The 15,511-nt window shown below is 45.9% G+C and overlaps 1 protein-coding gene across 2 annotated transcripts in view; it reads right to left on the reverse strand.

Moving 5' to 3' along the window:
* The window catches only part of HTT (huntingtin), a 2,065,683-nt gene that overhangs the window by 933,845 nt on the left and 1,116,327 nt on the right, over positions 1–15,511 (reverse strand). For both annotated transcript variants that reach the window (XM_085642500.1, XM_085642499.1), the window contains one exon: positions 12,902–13,038. In XM_085642500.1, the coding sequence (XP_085498626.1) occupies positions 12,902–13,038 (137 nt within the window). The remainder of the gene's footprint in view (positions 1–12,901; positions 13,039–15,511) is intronic.

A 15,511-nucleotide genomic window follows, 5' to 3' on the forward strand; every position in this document is an offset into this window, starting at 1 on the left:
CAGGATCAAGCGAGGCTAAAGCCAAGCAAAGCCTTAACACTGCCATTGCTATGAAAAGAAAAGATTGAGCGTGATACACGATTTTGTGAACCCCCAATATCACTTGCTGCGGAGTCATCTCAATTTGCAAGCCCTGTTTTTATCCCTAGAAACTCAGAGATATTATTTTTTAATCTCTCCAGGCCTGGACATTCAGCAAATACGTGTACAGTCTGCCACAGTCATTTGACATCTGGGATCCCCGCCATTTAGCAATTTTCGCAGGGGTAATAAAGATTAAACCAAGTTTTGAAGTGCTGTGCTTGCAGGTTAGCAGACAGTAGCAATATCTGGGCTAACGCTAACGGATCTGCCACTTGCCCATTTTCAGTCTGAAATGCTGCCTGCCACCGTCTAATGTGTTTATCAATATCATCATGCATCAAACTACTTAGGATCTTATAAAAAATTCCTATCAGAGACTTTTGTTCTATTATCAAATCCACTAGCTCACGGAGGAGCCTAGCGCGCAATCAAGATGGCCGCGTAGGCTTACGGCTCTCGAGGGCCTCCGCAACCTCCCACGTCTATCCTGACTAAATCCTGGTAAATTTGACGGGCTTTTGCTGATGCATTCGCGCTGAGGTGCCACCCATTTTCCAAATTCAGATCGGACGCCAGGAACCCGAATGGTTGCCCTCCGAAGTTTGCGGCCTGCTATTGCCTTGGTCCCGATCTCGAGTTGGTGAGGTGCCCGGGTACGAAGTGAACAACAGCGGCATGCTGGGCTTGACTTGCCACGTACCCCGCACTTTCACTTTCGTTTTCGAGTCTGTTTTCTGAGACCGGCTGAGGGACCTTGGTGTTTCAGAGGAGCGCGGATGGCGGAGTGTCTGGCCTGATTTTCGGACTATACACGGGCTTCCTGTTTGCGACTGCTGTGTTCGATTGCATTAGCTACCTGGTCCCTGTCCCTGGTGCTGGCGGGTGCCAACCTTGGTGGCCTCCGGACGATGGCGGCGAGACTAGACGGAGACCAGTCGAAACCCAAGTCAACCCGGAGGGGATCCTATACTCAGGCCAACAACATGGATCGTTATGCGCAGACAAAGGGATCCCCCAGTGGCTTGCATAAATGGCCTGAGAGGTCTAAAGAGGTCTCGGGCCCATCGTCAGAATTGACCCTGCAGGACGTCATGGGCGCCATTGAGGAGATGAAGGCTGCTGTGGGTCAGCGGTTTGATACCCTGGCTCATAAATTGGACGCGGTCCTGATCGATGTGAATTTGGTCAGGGCAGACCTGTCCAAAACCAACGAGCGGGTCGACTCCTTGACTCAAGCGGCGTCGAGCCTAACTGTGGATGTGGCCGCCCTGCAGACGGAGGTCCGTAGGTTGCGGCTTGCCAGTGACCTGACGGATCGTCGACTTGAGGACTCCGAAAGCAGGGCTAGACGGAACAATGTTCGTATCATTGGAGTGCCGGAAAGATCGGAGGAATCTGCTGCTGATCTTTTTGTGGAGGATCTGGTGATCAATCGTCTCGCTCCCAAGGGATTGAGCAAGTTCTTTGCGGTGGAGCGGGCCCACAGGATTCCGGGTGGTGCGCCCAAAGTGGGTGCTCCCCCGCGGCCTATAATCGCCCGACTTTTTAACTTTCGGGACAGAGATGCTATCCTTCAGGCGTCGAGGGTGGCCGGGCCGCTGAAGTTTGAGAACTCCAATGTCAGCTTTTATCCGGACTTCACGCAAGCGGTCCAGAAACAACGGATGGGATTTTTGGGTGTCAAACGGCGCTTGAGGGACATGGAGCTGAAATATGCGATGTTATTCCCGGCGAGGCTGCGGGTTGAGTTCCAGGGTCGTTCCCACTTTTTCGACCGGCCGGAGGCGATTGGAGACTGGTTGGAGACTGGTTGGATGCCCTGCCTCGGGGACAGGATCGAGACAGTTGGACGGCGGAGAGCGGACGGGATGTGGTGGAGCAGGACTAGAACTTGGTTCCTGGGGATGGACTGGACTGGCGATGTTTTGTACCTTGGCTCAATTGCACTCTAATTTGGCACAACATGCCCTTCAAATGCCTGGGGGTTGTGGGGAGCTTATTGGGGTCTTTTCCTCCTTTTGGGGTTCTTTTTGTGGTATATGTTAGGGCGACAGGCACACTGCAAGTTGGGGGGGCTGTTTGGGCTCAAGCAGGGGTGCAGGGAGGGGGGAGTTGTGGTTCCGGGACTGTGGGGGAGGGGGGTTGTTGGGGATTGTTTTTTTGTTTTGCAAGGCAATGTGAAGTTTTCTGCTGACTTATCCGGGTTGTGCTCTCCGGGATGTGGGTATCATGTGCGGGAGTGGGATGGGGGGTAGGGGATTGAGAATCCTTTCGTGGAATGTGAATGGACTGGGGGTCAGGATCAAGCGCGGGGTGGTGTTGCAGTTCTTGAAGCGGATTTCGACCGACATTGTTTTCCTGCAGGAGCCACATTTGATTGGGAACTCCTTCCAGGCCCTAAATAGGAGGGGCTATAGCCTTGCCGTTCACTCTGGTTTCACTTCTGGCTCAAGGGGAGTGGGCATTCTGGTTAGGGCCTCTCTCCCATTGGAAGTGGACGAGGTGCTTCACGATGATAGGGGGCGATATGTGGCACTGGTGGGGAGATGGGAGGGCAGGACTATTTCGCTCGTGGCGGTGTATGTGCCTCCGGGGTTACAGACAGCTACATTTGCTGATTTGGGGCGTTTGGTCCTGGGACTCCCTGGGGGGGTTCTGGTGTTGGGGGGTGACTTTAATGCCGTTGTCTCCGGGTTGGAGGACCGTCACCCCCCCAGGGATCTCCCTAGGGCTCAGGCCTGGTTGGGGTTTTTTTTGGACACTTTGGGACTTGTAGATTGCTGGAGATTGATGCACCCGGGACAGGCGCAATATACCTTTCACTCGGGGGCCCATGGGAGTCTCTCGAGACTTGATTACATGCTTATGCCGGCGACCCAAGCTGGGATGATTGGGGAGGTGCGTCATTTAGCCCGAGGTATTTCTGACCATTCCCCTATATGGTTGCAACTGAGGGTTGTCCCTGGGGCAGAGGGGAGAGTGGCACCCATTAGCCCCTGGTATCTTCGTAACCCTAAGATCCGCGCGGACCTGGTCAAGTCCACTGATCACTACTTCACTGATAATGTGGGGTCGGTGTCGTCGGCCGTCTCCCTATGGGAGGCTTATAAAGTGGTGATCAGGGGGCAGGCCTTGTCCCTTATCTCCCATGCTAAGAGGTGCGAGAGAGCAGAGGTGGTTCACCTGGAAGCTGAAATAGCTGAAATGGAGGAGGACTTGGAGCGTGGAGTTACTGATGAGAAATTGCATGTTCTCAGCCTCAAACAATCAGATTATAGAGCGCTAGTCACGGAAGCTGCTAAAGGGATGAGTAGAGAGCAGCAAGGACGACTGTATGATGTGGGGGATAAGGCCGGAAAGCGGATTGCTTGGTTGGATAAGAAGGAAAGAGCGAGCAGGGTGGTGCCCGTTGTGGAGAGGAGGGATGGAGTGCGTGTGACTGACCCGGTTGAGACCGTTGACTGCTTCGCGGCTCATTTCCGCGGGGTATACTCTCCGGTTTCTGTGCGTTCGGAGGAGGATTCTCATCTGTTGCTTAGAGACACTGCATTGCCAACCCTATCGGAGGCTGATGCAGTATTGATGGAGGCGAAGTTTTCGTCAGATGAGATCGCTCTGGCTACTCGCTCGATCGCATCGGGTAAAGCTGTGGGTCCTAATGGTCTTCCCATCGAACTATATAAGTTGCGATTGAAGGCCGACGTCGCGAGGTGGCGACGACTTCCGCTTTCGCCGCTCGGACGGGCGGCATTGTTTAAAATGATGTCGCTACCTCTGCAAAATACTCTAGATGTCGTGCCAGCCCGTTATTTCCGGGAGGTGGAGGGTCTTCAGCGCCAACTGTTTTGGGACGGGCAGACGCTGATTGCTCTCGCCAAGTTGACGCTCCCTTGGTACGATGGGGGGGTCGCCCTCCCCGATATTAAACGATACTATTGGGCGTCTCAGTTGGCGGCGGTGAACCACGGGATATACGGTCCTGCCTTGAAGCCGGCCTTCGAAATGGATACATTTCTGCTCCCGGGTGGGGACTATAATAGGGCGCTGTGCTCGGTGACCCCGGACACGCGGTTGACAGGACCCACGCAGGTGGCGGTACGTGTGTGGCACGCGGCGAATGCTGCAATGGGGTGGAGGGATCGCTTGACTCGGGCGACGCCGTTGTATGCCTCTGGGCGGTTGGGCTGTCTGTGGAGATCGAAAGGCTTTGAGAAATGGGATATGATTGGTATATGTAAAGTGGGTGATCTTTGGGCGAAGGGATCTTTCAAAACGTTTGAAATGCTTAAAAATGAATATAAATTAAACGATAGAGAGTACTTCCGGTATGCTCAAGTCTACCATGCGCTGTGTTCGGTTTTTCCGGACGCTACTGCTATCCCCGAGTATTCCCCACTGGAGGATAGAGTGTTGGATGGCTACGTGCCCGACAGCACTATTTCTCTGATTTATAAGAAACTCATTAATGATCGCGCGGACTTGCTGCTCCGTCTGCGGGAGGCATGGACGGGCGATGGCTTGGAACTGGGCGATGAGGACTGGGTATCGGCGGTGGCCTCCCCGAAAGAGGTGGCGATCCCGGCCCGCTTACGATTTGTACAGCTGAAGATCCTTCATAGAGTGTATGTCACGGGGCCCGGTTTGCTGCGTATGGGTTATTCGATGGATGGACTGTGTAAGCGTGGATGTGGCCTGCCGGGCACCTTTCTTCATATCTTGTGGGAATGTTCGGAGGCTGTGCGATTTTGGAACGGTATCCACACCGTAATGGAGGAGGTCACGCACGTTGCCTTGTTGCCAGAGGCTAGGAGGTGTTTGTTGAATGTCTGGGAACCGAATGATTGTAATGCGGCACAGACGCAGTGGGTGACCTTGGGGTACATGGTGGCTAAGCGTAACATTGCACAGTTATGGGGCTCCCCGAGGCCGCCCACGATCGAGGTATGGAAGGAGAATATGGATTGGTGTATGTTTAGGGAAAAGACGGTGTATGTGGCGAGAGGCAAGCCAGGGAAATGGACTAGGGTATGGGGTCCTTGGAATTTATATCGTGGACGTATCTGCACCCCGCCTCTGCCATTAGAGGTCGATATTGCTTTGACCCCCTAGCCGCGCATTCTGCGGGATGGTGTGAGGTGTGTTCCATGCTTTGTTTTCCCGTTGCCCCCCTCTACCACTTCTGGACAGGAACTACTTTGGACACTGTATGTTGTTCCCTATCCTGGGAAGAGCACGCTGCTATTTCGGACTCATTGCCTTGAGTGTGTTTTATACTTAATAGAAAATGAAACTGTTGTTTTCGATTGCTCCTGGCCTATGGCCACGGCCTGTTATATGTGCTCACGAACTGCCGGGCGCTTTGACTCTGGTTCATTTGAATGTGTGGCATTGCACTGCGGGCCCTCGGGCTCTATAGCGGCCGGCCCTGGTGGTTGTAGGCCCTTGTCTGTATTTTATTGTGTGCTAACGGTTTCTAATAAAAAATTTAAAAAAAAAAAAAAAATCCACTAGCTCTACTTTACTAAACTCCACTAGCCCCCATAACCACTGGTTTTTATCTAGGAAATGTCTAATCTGTAAATATTTAAAGAACTCATTATGCCTTAATTTAAATTTCATTCTAACATGCTCGAACGTTTTTACACAATTATCTAACACAGTCACCCAGAGTAAATGGACCTTGCTCTTTCCATCTTCTCGCATGAGGATCCCAGAAGATCTCAAGATAGGATTTTCTTGTATTGGTGTAGAATAATTAAATCGGCTGATACCCAGTTTTTTCCCTACAACAGACCAAACTCGTAAGGCACAGGAAAGAGTTTTAAATCTAACTCTTTTATGATACCAAAACTCTATCTGACGCAGAAGACAGCCTATTGTCTCTTTGCCCATCTGCAGTTCATAAAACGTGGGTAAGCCTTCATTCAACCCTTTCCTATCTTCTTTTACATAGAGTAATATGGCCATCTGTTGTAAAGCTGTGGCCCAGTAATATAACCAGAGGATTGATACTTTCCAGCCCCCAACCCCGTTTTCTCGGAAGAGTCATACATTTAAGGGCCCTTCCATGTCAGGTGATAGCCCACAGAAATCTCAAGTTCATCCCATCTAAGACTTTAAACAACTAGCTCCCTACTTCTTAAAAAATATAAAAAATTTGGGAGGAACATCATCTTTACTAGATTACTTCTTCCAACCAATGTTAATCAAGGGTTGTTCCATCTCCCAAAGTCTGCTTTCGTTTGCTTGATTAAGGGTTCAAAATTTACTTTGACGATTTTATCTAAATCTGCCATAATATTAACCCCAAGATGAGTCGCACTCAAGACCAGCCGATTATCTACCCACTGTATAATACTGTTGCTTACTACCTGGGTTTATCCTGGGTAAGCCTATATCCAGAAAAACACCCAAATCTATTTGCCTACACTTCAATTTCATTTACCGACTTTCACGGATCAGGAGATACTATTGCCAGATCACCAGCATAAGCAACTATTTTTGTTTCCCAACCCTGCATCCAAACTGATGGAATTGATCTATTCTTTCCAATGCTCCTAATGAGGGGATTGATACATAATGTGAACAGAAGGGGAGAACAAGGGCATCCCTGTCTTGTACACCTTTGGATTACTACTGTCTCTGATTGTCTTCCCATCAATAAGATCTTGGCCCTGGGTTTATGATAAAGAGATTTAGCAGAATTAATAAAACCTAAACCTAAGCCCATCCTGGCCATAACCGTCCAAAGGTATGGCCAGGAGACCCAATCAAAATCTTTCTCCGCATCCAGCAATATTAAAGCCATAGGGTCTCCAGCCATTTAGGCCGCATCGAATAACCTAATAACGCAACGGATGTGATCCATTGTACCCCTCCCTGGGATCAACCCATGCGGCTAATGGGAAACTATACTTTTAATCACACCGGACAGTCCTGTAGCCAATATCTTTAAATAGATTTTACCATTGATTAAAGTTATTGGGTGTTATGATCCCAGTTCCTGCCGAGATTTCCCCTTCTTTGGAAAAACAACTATATTTGCTAATGTCTAAGATTCTGGTGAAACCCTACCCCCCTTGAAATTGTAAAAAAAAAAAAATCTCCAACAATCATCCAAAAAGGTTTTATAGAATTCTCCGGGTATGGAATTTATCCCCACTGCTTTTCCTGAGGCTTAATTAAACATGGCCGCTATTATCTCCTCTATCATAATGGGTTGTTCCAATAGTTCCCGATCCTCATAAATTAGCACTTCTCCTACCACTGCATCCAAATACCTTTCCCTTTCTCCCACATCTACATCCGAGTCCTCGCCCTGAGAATATAGTTGTTGGTAAAACCTTTGAAAGGCAGCTCGTATTTCAACTGGATCTGAGACTATTACCATGGTCGAATCTTTGATTTCTCTTAAGTCCCCTTGTGTTATCTGCTGTCTCGTACAGATTGCAAGATGCCGCCCCACCCTTTCATTATTTTTGTAGGCCCTATGCTTCCATGTCATATATTTATCCGCTGCTTTCCCTAGTGAGATGTCAGTAATAGCTGCTTTGGCCACTGCCACTTTTAATTGAGCCTCCTCAATCCCACGTCCCTTTGACACTGTGTCTATTAAGTTGGTTTCCTCCTGCAGGAGAGTTTCATATAGTTCCTGCAATTGCTGTTTCTCTTTTTTTTGATGGGACCAACTAAATCTAGAGGTCTCTCCCTGGATACCGGTCTTAAATGTGTCCCATACCATGCCTATTGGAGCATTTCCCACATTCTCCAACATAAACTGGAGTAACCATTCCTTCACACACTTAACATATTCCTCATCCAGCAACAATGCTCTCTCAAAAGACCAACTACAAGTTAGATACGACATGGAGTTTATATTTATCTCTAGAACTAGCGGGCTGTGATCTGACATCATACTTGGGTACTTAAAAATTCTACAGGTCTGTACTAGTTTATTTGATATGAAAAAGAATCCATCCTCGCATGTACCTTATGGGGGACCGGAAACAATGTATAACCAGGGTCCAGAGTCGCTTTCACATCCCACATATCAACTAACCCATGAATCCCCACCAGATTACTCATTCCCCTAAAGACCTTTGGTTTTTGTCCATTATAAAACTCCCACCCTTCTCTTAACACTTCCCCGTCCGTATTTATATTAAAATCCCCACATATAATTAGCGGCAGAGGCAAATTAGTCAGCTCGATATATACCTATTCTAGCAAATCAAATCGTCCCCTACGGATCCATAAACTGAGCAAAGAGTGAAAGAGACATTCATGTAACAGTATTCCGTAATGGTCCAGCACCATACTTCTCTGCCTTACAATGTGGAAAGCAGAAATTCCACTTCCGAACAAAGATTGCAACCCCTGTGTTCGCGTCCCTGTGTTGTACATAAATAACCCGGTACCCTTTAAAATCTAGCATTTTGGGTCTTTCCCCTACTATGTGGGTTTCTTAAAGGCATATTAAGTCTGCTTTTACATATTGCATTTGCCGATTAACCCTTCAATTTTTCTGTGGGTTGTTTAAGTCACATATATTAACTGTGGCTACCCGTACGTTGCTCATCTTTCAGAATATACTTATTCCTCTGTGCTGCTGCTAATACTGCCCATTCCCTCTGCTAGGAAGCACCCCCCATCCCTCCCTCCCCTGAGAACCCCATTGCCTCACCTTCACCTCTACCATGGGCTACCAGGTCTACCAAGACTCTAGTGATGCCGCCTACCAAACAAACACCCCTCCCTCGACTCCAGGCCAAATTCCCAGTGACCTCATGAGACCTTGTGAGACAATAGCAAATCAGGTCTATCTGCTACCTTTGTAGAGTCTGCATACCCGACCCATTCCTTTTTAGCCTTTAAAAGCGCCCTCCCTCACCCCCCCCCGGTATTCCTTTTAAGTATTCTTGTGTCATAATCTCTAATGTAAATGTCCAAGTCTTCCCTTTACAAAGGACTTTGAGGTGGGCAGGATTCATCAGATATACTTCACATCCAAGTCCCTGAAATAGGGCAAACAGCTGTCAAAGTCACCACCTTCTTCCTATAGTTATGTGGCAGAAGTCTGGTCGGGCGAAAAAAGTAAGACCATTGAATTATCTCTTTGCCTCAGATCTGGCCTTCTCAGCTATTGCTTGTCAAAGACAAAAGTTTCCAAAGAACTTGTTACACCTCCGCTTCCCAGTTCCATTGTGCAAGCTTGGGGAAGGCTCCTTTTAGGAAACCCACCATAAAAGCCCCAATATAATTTCCCTCTGCGTTTTCTTCAACATCCAGAAATCATAAATTGTTTTCTTCGTTGCCAATTTTGTAAGTCTTCCAGCTTCCACATCATATCCGTAATTTGAGTTTCCTGAGCCTCGTGTTGTTTCTCCAGAGTGCCCACCCCAATCTCCAACAGCGCTGTCCGTTCTTCTACCTGAGTGATCCTATTAGACATTTCAGAACAAGACTTATTCACTTTGCGCATCGCCCCTTGTAGCTTTTTAGTGGCTAGGTGGGATCTTGTATTCTCTGTGCGGGCCTCTACTTATATTTGCTTCAGCGTGGAATATAGAATATCCATAAGAGGTGCTTCTGTCTTTTCTGACTGTGCTTCTGTTCCACCATGCGATGTGCCTGCGGTCCCTGGGATAGAATCCTCCAAGATCTCCTGTGTCGCAGAGTAGTCCCATTGTAGTTGCCTGGAAACACTGGTGTCTGAATCCTGGCCACTCTCACCACCCCTTATCTGGACTTTACGTTTCTTTTTATGAGCAAAGACGCGCTTTGTGTGGCAAGTCTAGCACTTCTACTGTCCCCACGATGTACCTACTGCGAATTCCTCATCCATCAGATCTTCACTTATTCTGGATAAATATGAGTCGCCCGTCAATGAATAGAATTTATTGGCCCCATCAGGGGAACCTACATTCAACCTCTGCTGACTAGAGACCTTTCCCAGCGGTCTTAGCCCATCCAGTTGATCTTTCAGCACAGATCCATTGCCGCTCCCCAGGACATCCCCCCCATTCCCTTCCTTCATCTGCCCCCTGCATCTTTGGAGTACCTATGTCTGCTAATCCATCAGCTTCACAATTGCACATACATCTGGGGTGCCATTCTCCTCTACATTCAGATGAGGTAAATCACCTGTACTTGCAGTTTTTGCGTATGAGGTCATTCAGTAGTTTCTCCTTTTCCTTGAGGGGTTTTGCCATAAGTTTTTTCGAGCTTTTGACAGCTTGCCCTTGTGGTTTACTGGAAAAATTTAAAGGGGACACCCCTTCTTTCTCCTTCTTGGGTATATCCATCTTGGCTCCTACAGCCGCGTCCTGTTGAGGGGCCAGCACATGATTGCTCATGCCTGTCCCCCGACTCTTCTCCGTGTCGAGGTCTCGCCCATCTTCCGTGCAACAGCTCCTTTTCGGGCCTGAGTTGCTGCATGTGTCGCCCCTGAACTGGAGAGTCAGCACCTTCCCACAATGCTCTGCTGGTTTTCAGCAGCATTCTCCACCACAGACCCGCTCCCGGCGGTCGGGCCAGGAAACCAAATATTTTACCTACTACTCACAGGAGCAGCGAAAACACCATCTCTTCAACCGCTGAATCTGATCAGCAGCAGCTTTGCATTCAGGTAGCCGATATCTATTGGCTTTACACTATGCAGCATATTGTCCGAGCAGTACTCTGTTTGCCTTTCATTTTACTTTTTACCCCCTTTTCCTGAGATCAGTAATTTTCTACATTTTCGCAAGTTTACCTCCTTCGGTCCAGAGTAGGAGAAGGGTAGCACCGCGGCGTACTAAGCGGACACCCTTCTGCCTCCCAGACTGAGGGTGCAGTATGTCAGCTTTATATTAATCTTGAGTGGGAAAACAAAATTATTACGGACCAGTTAAGGAGGTAGAGCAGCTGGATGCACAAATGTATTTTTGGCTCTCCCTATGAGCATTCCAAACCTTGCTTTTCCTTCCTGTATGGCTACTCCTGCCTCCCTCTCTAGTAGTATACTCTAAATAAATGACTGGTCAAAAGAATCTTCTATAAGCATTGCTACTGCAGTTGCATATCAAAATGAGCCTGGATTCCTGTCTCATATCATATGTGTTCTATTATTAAAATGTAATAAACGTGTAATATACACATATAATTAATACTTATTTTTGCCTATCCTTTCGGGTGAGGATCATAATAAACATCCATGATGATGGCAAATAACTAAGCTGTTCTGTTTTCAGTGTTTATTTTTTGGTGGATTTCAGTGATGTTTCCTCCATTATTTTCCAATCAATTGAAATCAGTGCTTAGTAGGTTTATTCAGCTGCCAGACATACAAAACATGTTTTTTGCAGTAATTGTTATAAAGAACATATTTAATTTAAAGGAAACGTAATGTAAGATATGTAGTATTTTCCCATTGGCAACGTGGCAATGGACTAATGTTAGACTATTTTGAGCATAGAAAGTGGTCACTTTGTTAGGACCCTTTCTGGATTGCATGACTATTAACAGATTTTAAAAAACTTAACAGTGCTATATTCAATTGCTGCAATAAAGAAATTCTTAGGCACACCTGGGTGCCATTAACCAACTTCTTACTGAATATTATGACATTGTAGTGATGGTAGATCCTGCTAACAGGATCATACCTTATGAAACCTTTACAATTTTGAAATAAACCAGCTTAATTTGTAGCCCTGCACTCTAAGGCACCTTAAACTTTAAGCATGCTCACCGCTGCTTTTCTGCACTCTTTTCCTGACTATATTATTTGTGGTGCTGCTGTTGTGTGGACTTTCATAACTGCCATGTATCCCCAAGGCAAATGGCACAGTTTAGTCAGTCCTGAACTTTTAACAGACATCATATTGTATTCCCAGACTTGCAGCTTTTCTGTTAATATTGTAACAATGGGTTTAAAACCCAAACAGTAAAATGCAGTTGGGTAAAAAGCCAGGATTAGCTGAGGTTATCACACATAACAAAGGGACACCTTGCAACTATGCATTTTGTTGGTATGTGGAAAGTCTTGTGTCAAACTTTCACGACTATCTCATAAGCATTGTGACAGCACCTTTTTCCACAGGTAGAAGTCACTATACCTTGCATTGAATGGTTAAAACCTGGGGTGCTTAGAGGTGACCTGCGATCTATACTGACTTGTTAGAAAAGGAAGCGGATGTATCAAAGGATTTACCCATTCTGTGTGTGTGGTCAAACATGATAGTACATATTGGCCAAGATCCATATGATCCAGCCATTTCACCAGTCAGTGAAAGAAAGAAACACTGCCAAAAGATCAAATATGATTTTAATACTGTGTATAACATAATATGTAATAGTGTATAAAATTACTAGAGCAGACCTAAAACATGCTTCTAAGGGCTGCATCTTTAACCAAAGCATAAAAAACTGGGGGAAACAAAAGCAAGAAGAAACAATATTTTAGTGGCATACCTAAACAATAAAACCAAGCAGAAAAATCTTAGAACAGTCTTTCTTGCTGATACATTATATAACAAAGTAGCACTGTGCTGCCCTTTCAGAAAGAAACAAAAATACCTTATTCTTTCTCACTTTCCTTTCTTTGACTGGCATTTTAGTTTGTGGTTGTGCAAGTGTTATCAGTGTTTATATGCTTACACTGATGAGGGATGTTTCCCTTTCATGGGGTTTTATCAGTTTTTACAAGTTTAAACCTAAAACCGGATAGCCTGCAAAAACAGCACAGATCATAAGAAACTTCTGTCTGGAAAAACTCCTCAAGTTCCACTTTTTCAATTAATTAATTATAGAGTAGTAAATTAGATGGAAACTAACATACCTGATGATACTGGATAAGTCTAAGCAACATTGACACAACTACTTCTTTTTGTGTTTCGAGCTCTTTGCCAGCATCAGCTTTATTTGCTCCTCTTAAAACAAAGAGATCATGTACTATTGGCTGCAGAGCTGGTATTGCTAAAAATAAAATAAACATGTCCGTATTAAATTGCAAGTTTTATTATACATTTTATTACACAATATAATAAATGTAAACGCTATCTTCAGAGAGAATTTAGAGATAATGCTCCAAATGCATTCAGAGCAGGTAATGCAGTCTGGCTGGAAAAGCAGGAAGATGCCTTCAGTGTCTGGGTAGTCAAACAAGGTCATCATTGTCATGGTTTCAAGGTAGGAGGGCTACAAATGTCATGCCCAATATCAGGATGTTACAGATCAACTAAGTTAATAAACTAGAGATATGCCTGAGGTTAATTCCTATCACTACAACTGGAAAGAAGAATTTCAAAGAAAATCCTGAAGTGGATGGAGGTCATTTAAAGGAAGAGGGATGGGCTTTCATGAATTCTTATTCAACACTACCGTAACCTGTAAACCACTGGTGCAGTTTCTCTGGAAGATCCACATGAAGTGAATAGCCAGAGGATAAATAAAAGAGCTTTTAATTAAAAAAGGGACATTTTTTAAACAAATGGCATATTGTTATTTTCAGTTTTCTTCTGGATGGAGATGACATGAACTGGATTGGGATGAAGGTGAAAATATTTTATTTTTATTCAAGATATAGGGTAAAGAGGAGCAAAGCTGAACACAGTCTTCACACACAACACCAACCACTGACTGCCTCGCATCGTTCAACCAGTATTTTGCCGCACCTATATTCTACCTTGTCCACATTCTACATGAGCATGCATCATGACCACCTACCTTCCCGCTTCAACATGCCCATAAAAGCACCGCCCAAGAAACAAACTATAAAAAATGTAAAGTAAAAAGAACTATACTACTTAACATAACAAAAATTCATCCAGTCTTTTGGGAATCCTGCATTCTATACACTCCACTTGACCACTCGCTCAGACAGGAACCTGGGATGTAAACAACAGGAACTACACTTGGCACAACTCTGTTTGTGGAACCAAGAACAGGTACACTTCTTTGTGCAACAAACTCTCCTAAGTGACATGCCAACTCAGTAGATTCATTTGACACAGAAACTCCCTTACCATCATCTTCACTCACACCAAGGAAAACACGATCTTCCATATTACCAAAATTGCAGCACACCAATGTTGTGCACATAGAAAACCTTCCCATTCTCTGGATTCCGCAACACCTCCACCACTCTCTATGGATCAGATTAAAGTGGCAATCCTTCCTGAACAAATTCCAGATTCTTATTGCTAACATATTGTCCAACAAAATCATTTGGAAATTTGGATCAATTTCCATTATCTACCATTCCTCTCATCTTGCCATAACTCTTTAGCCTCCCCTCTCATTTTGACATCCTATCCAAGTAAAAGCCTGACTTTATATTTTCCAGTCAACTACCAAGGCATAAACCAAGAAGTCGGTTTGCGGTCCATAACCAAATCGGATGATATTTTCCAAGTCACAGTGTTGGGAGCAATTCTCTATAACAGTGTGACTTCAAGTGACTTCTCCAACAAATCCCAGACTTTTGGGGAACAAAATATTTTTATTGTATTTCGAGATTTGTGAGAAACATACAACCTGCACAACAGTAACAAAAGGTTGCACATTGGTCAGTCATGAAAAGTCGAATCATCTCAGCCTCAGTGACCACACATGTTGTCAGAGGATATCGGATGCAACGATAAGTGGTTCTCTCCCCCTAGTTTACTGACAGTAGTACAGTTCCCAAATGGCACCCCCACCGTGGGTCCCTGTCGCCTGAAATCTGTGGAGCTTTAACTCGATGAGCTAAGCCATAATGGGTTAACCAGCTACCCCAGTACCAATTACTGAATTTCTTAGAGCATCTCTACTCTTGTGTGTGACTCTTTCGGCCACCATCTTTTGTAAAAAGTCTCCCACTGCAGTTTGGCAGCGGTCGCAGCTCGAGGTCTGAGCCCAACCTATTCTGTATAGCTTTGCACTATCGCAATATGTCCTATGGAGGATTTTATACTGAATGAGGTGCAGTCTAGCTTTGATCGCCACCTGCCTAGGGTCCATCAGGGCCGCCTCCCAGTCCATGTCCTCCATGATACCCAACTCACCCTCCCAGGTCTCCCCGAGTTTGCCAAGGGTGTTGGGCATATCATTCAGCGCCTGATAAGTGAGTGATACTGCATTGGTCATAAGCTCTTCTTTAAATTGTCGCCCCTCAAGTGGTGCATACTTTGTTAGGTCCATCCCCATCACGCCGTCCGTCCTCCGTGCGTGGCGCGGCTGGGCTTATTTAAGAAGTTGAGAGCTATAGAGCTTGAAGTCGGTACAAAAGGTGGAAAAGTATTTGAAATCACCCTTATCAATGACATCCCCAACATTGGAGATCCCCAGAGTATCCCAGGCTTCGAAACCCGAGTTCTAGAGCCAGTTCACTTTCCACAGCGGAGTCGCCCCAGTAATCTTATGGGCCCACCCCAGTGTTCTAGTTGCCTTTTCCCACACTTCCACTGTA

The sequence above is a fragment of the Triturus cristatus genome, chromosome 2_2 (assembly GCF_964204655.1).
Source record: "Triturus cristatus chromosome 2_2, aTriCri1.1, whole genome shotgun sequence".
Lineage (NCBI taxonomy): Eukaryota > Metazoa > Chordata > Amphibia > Caudata > Salamandridae > Triturus > Triturus cristatus.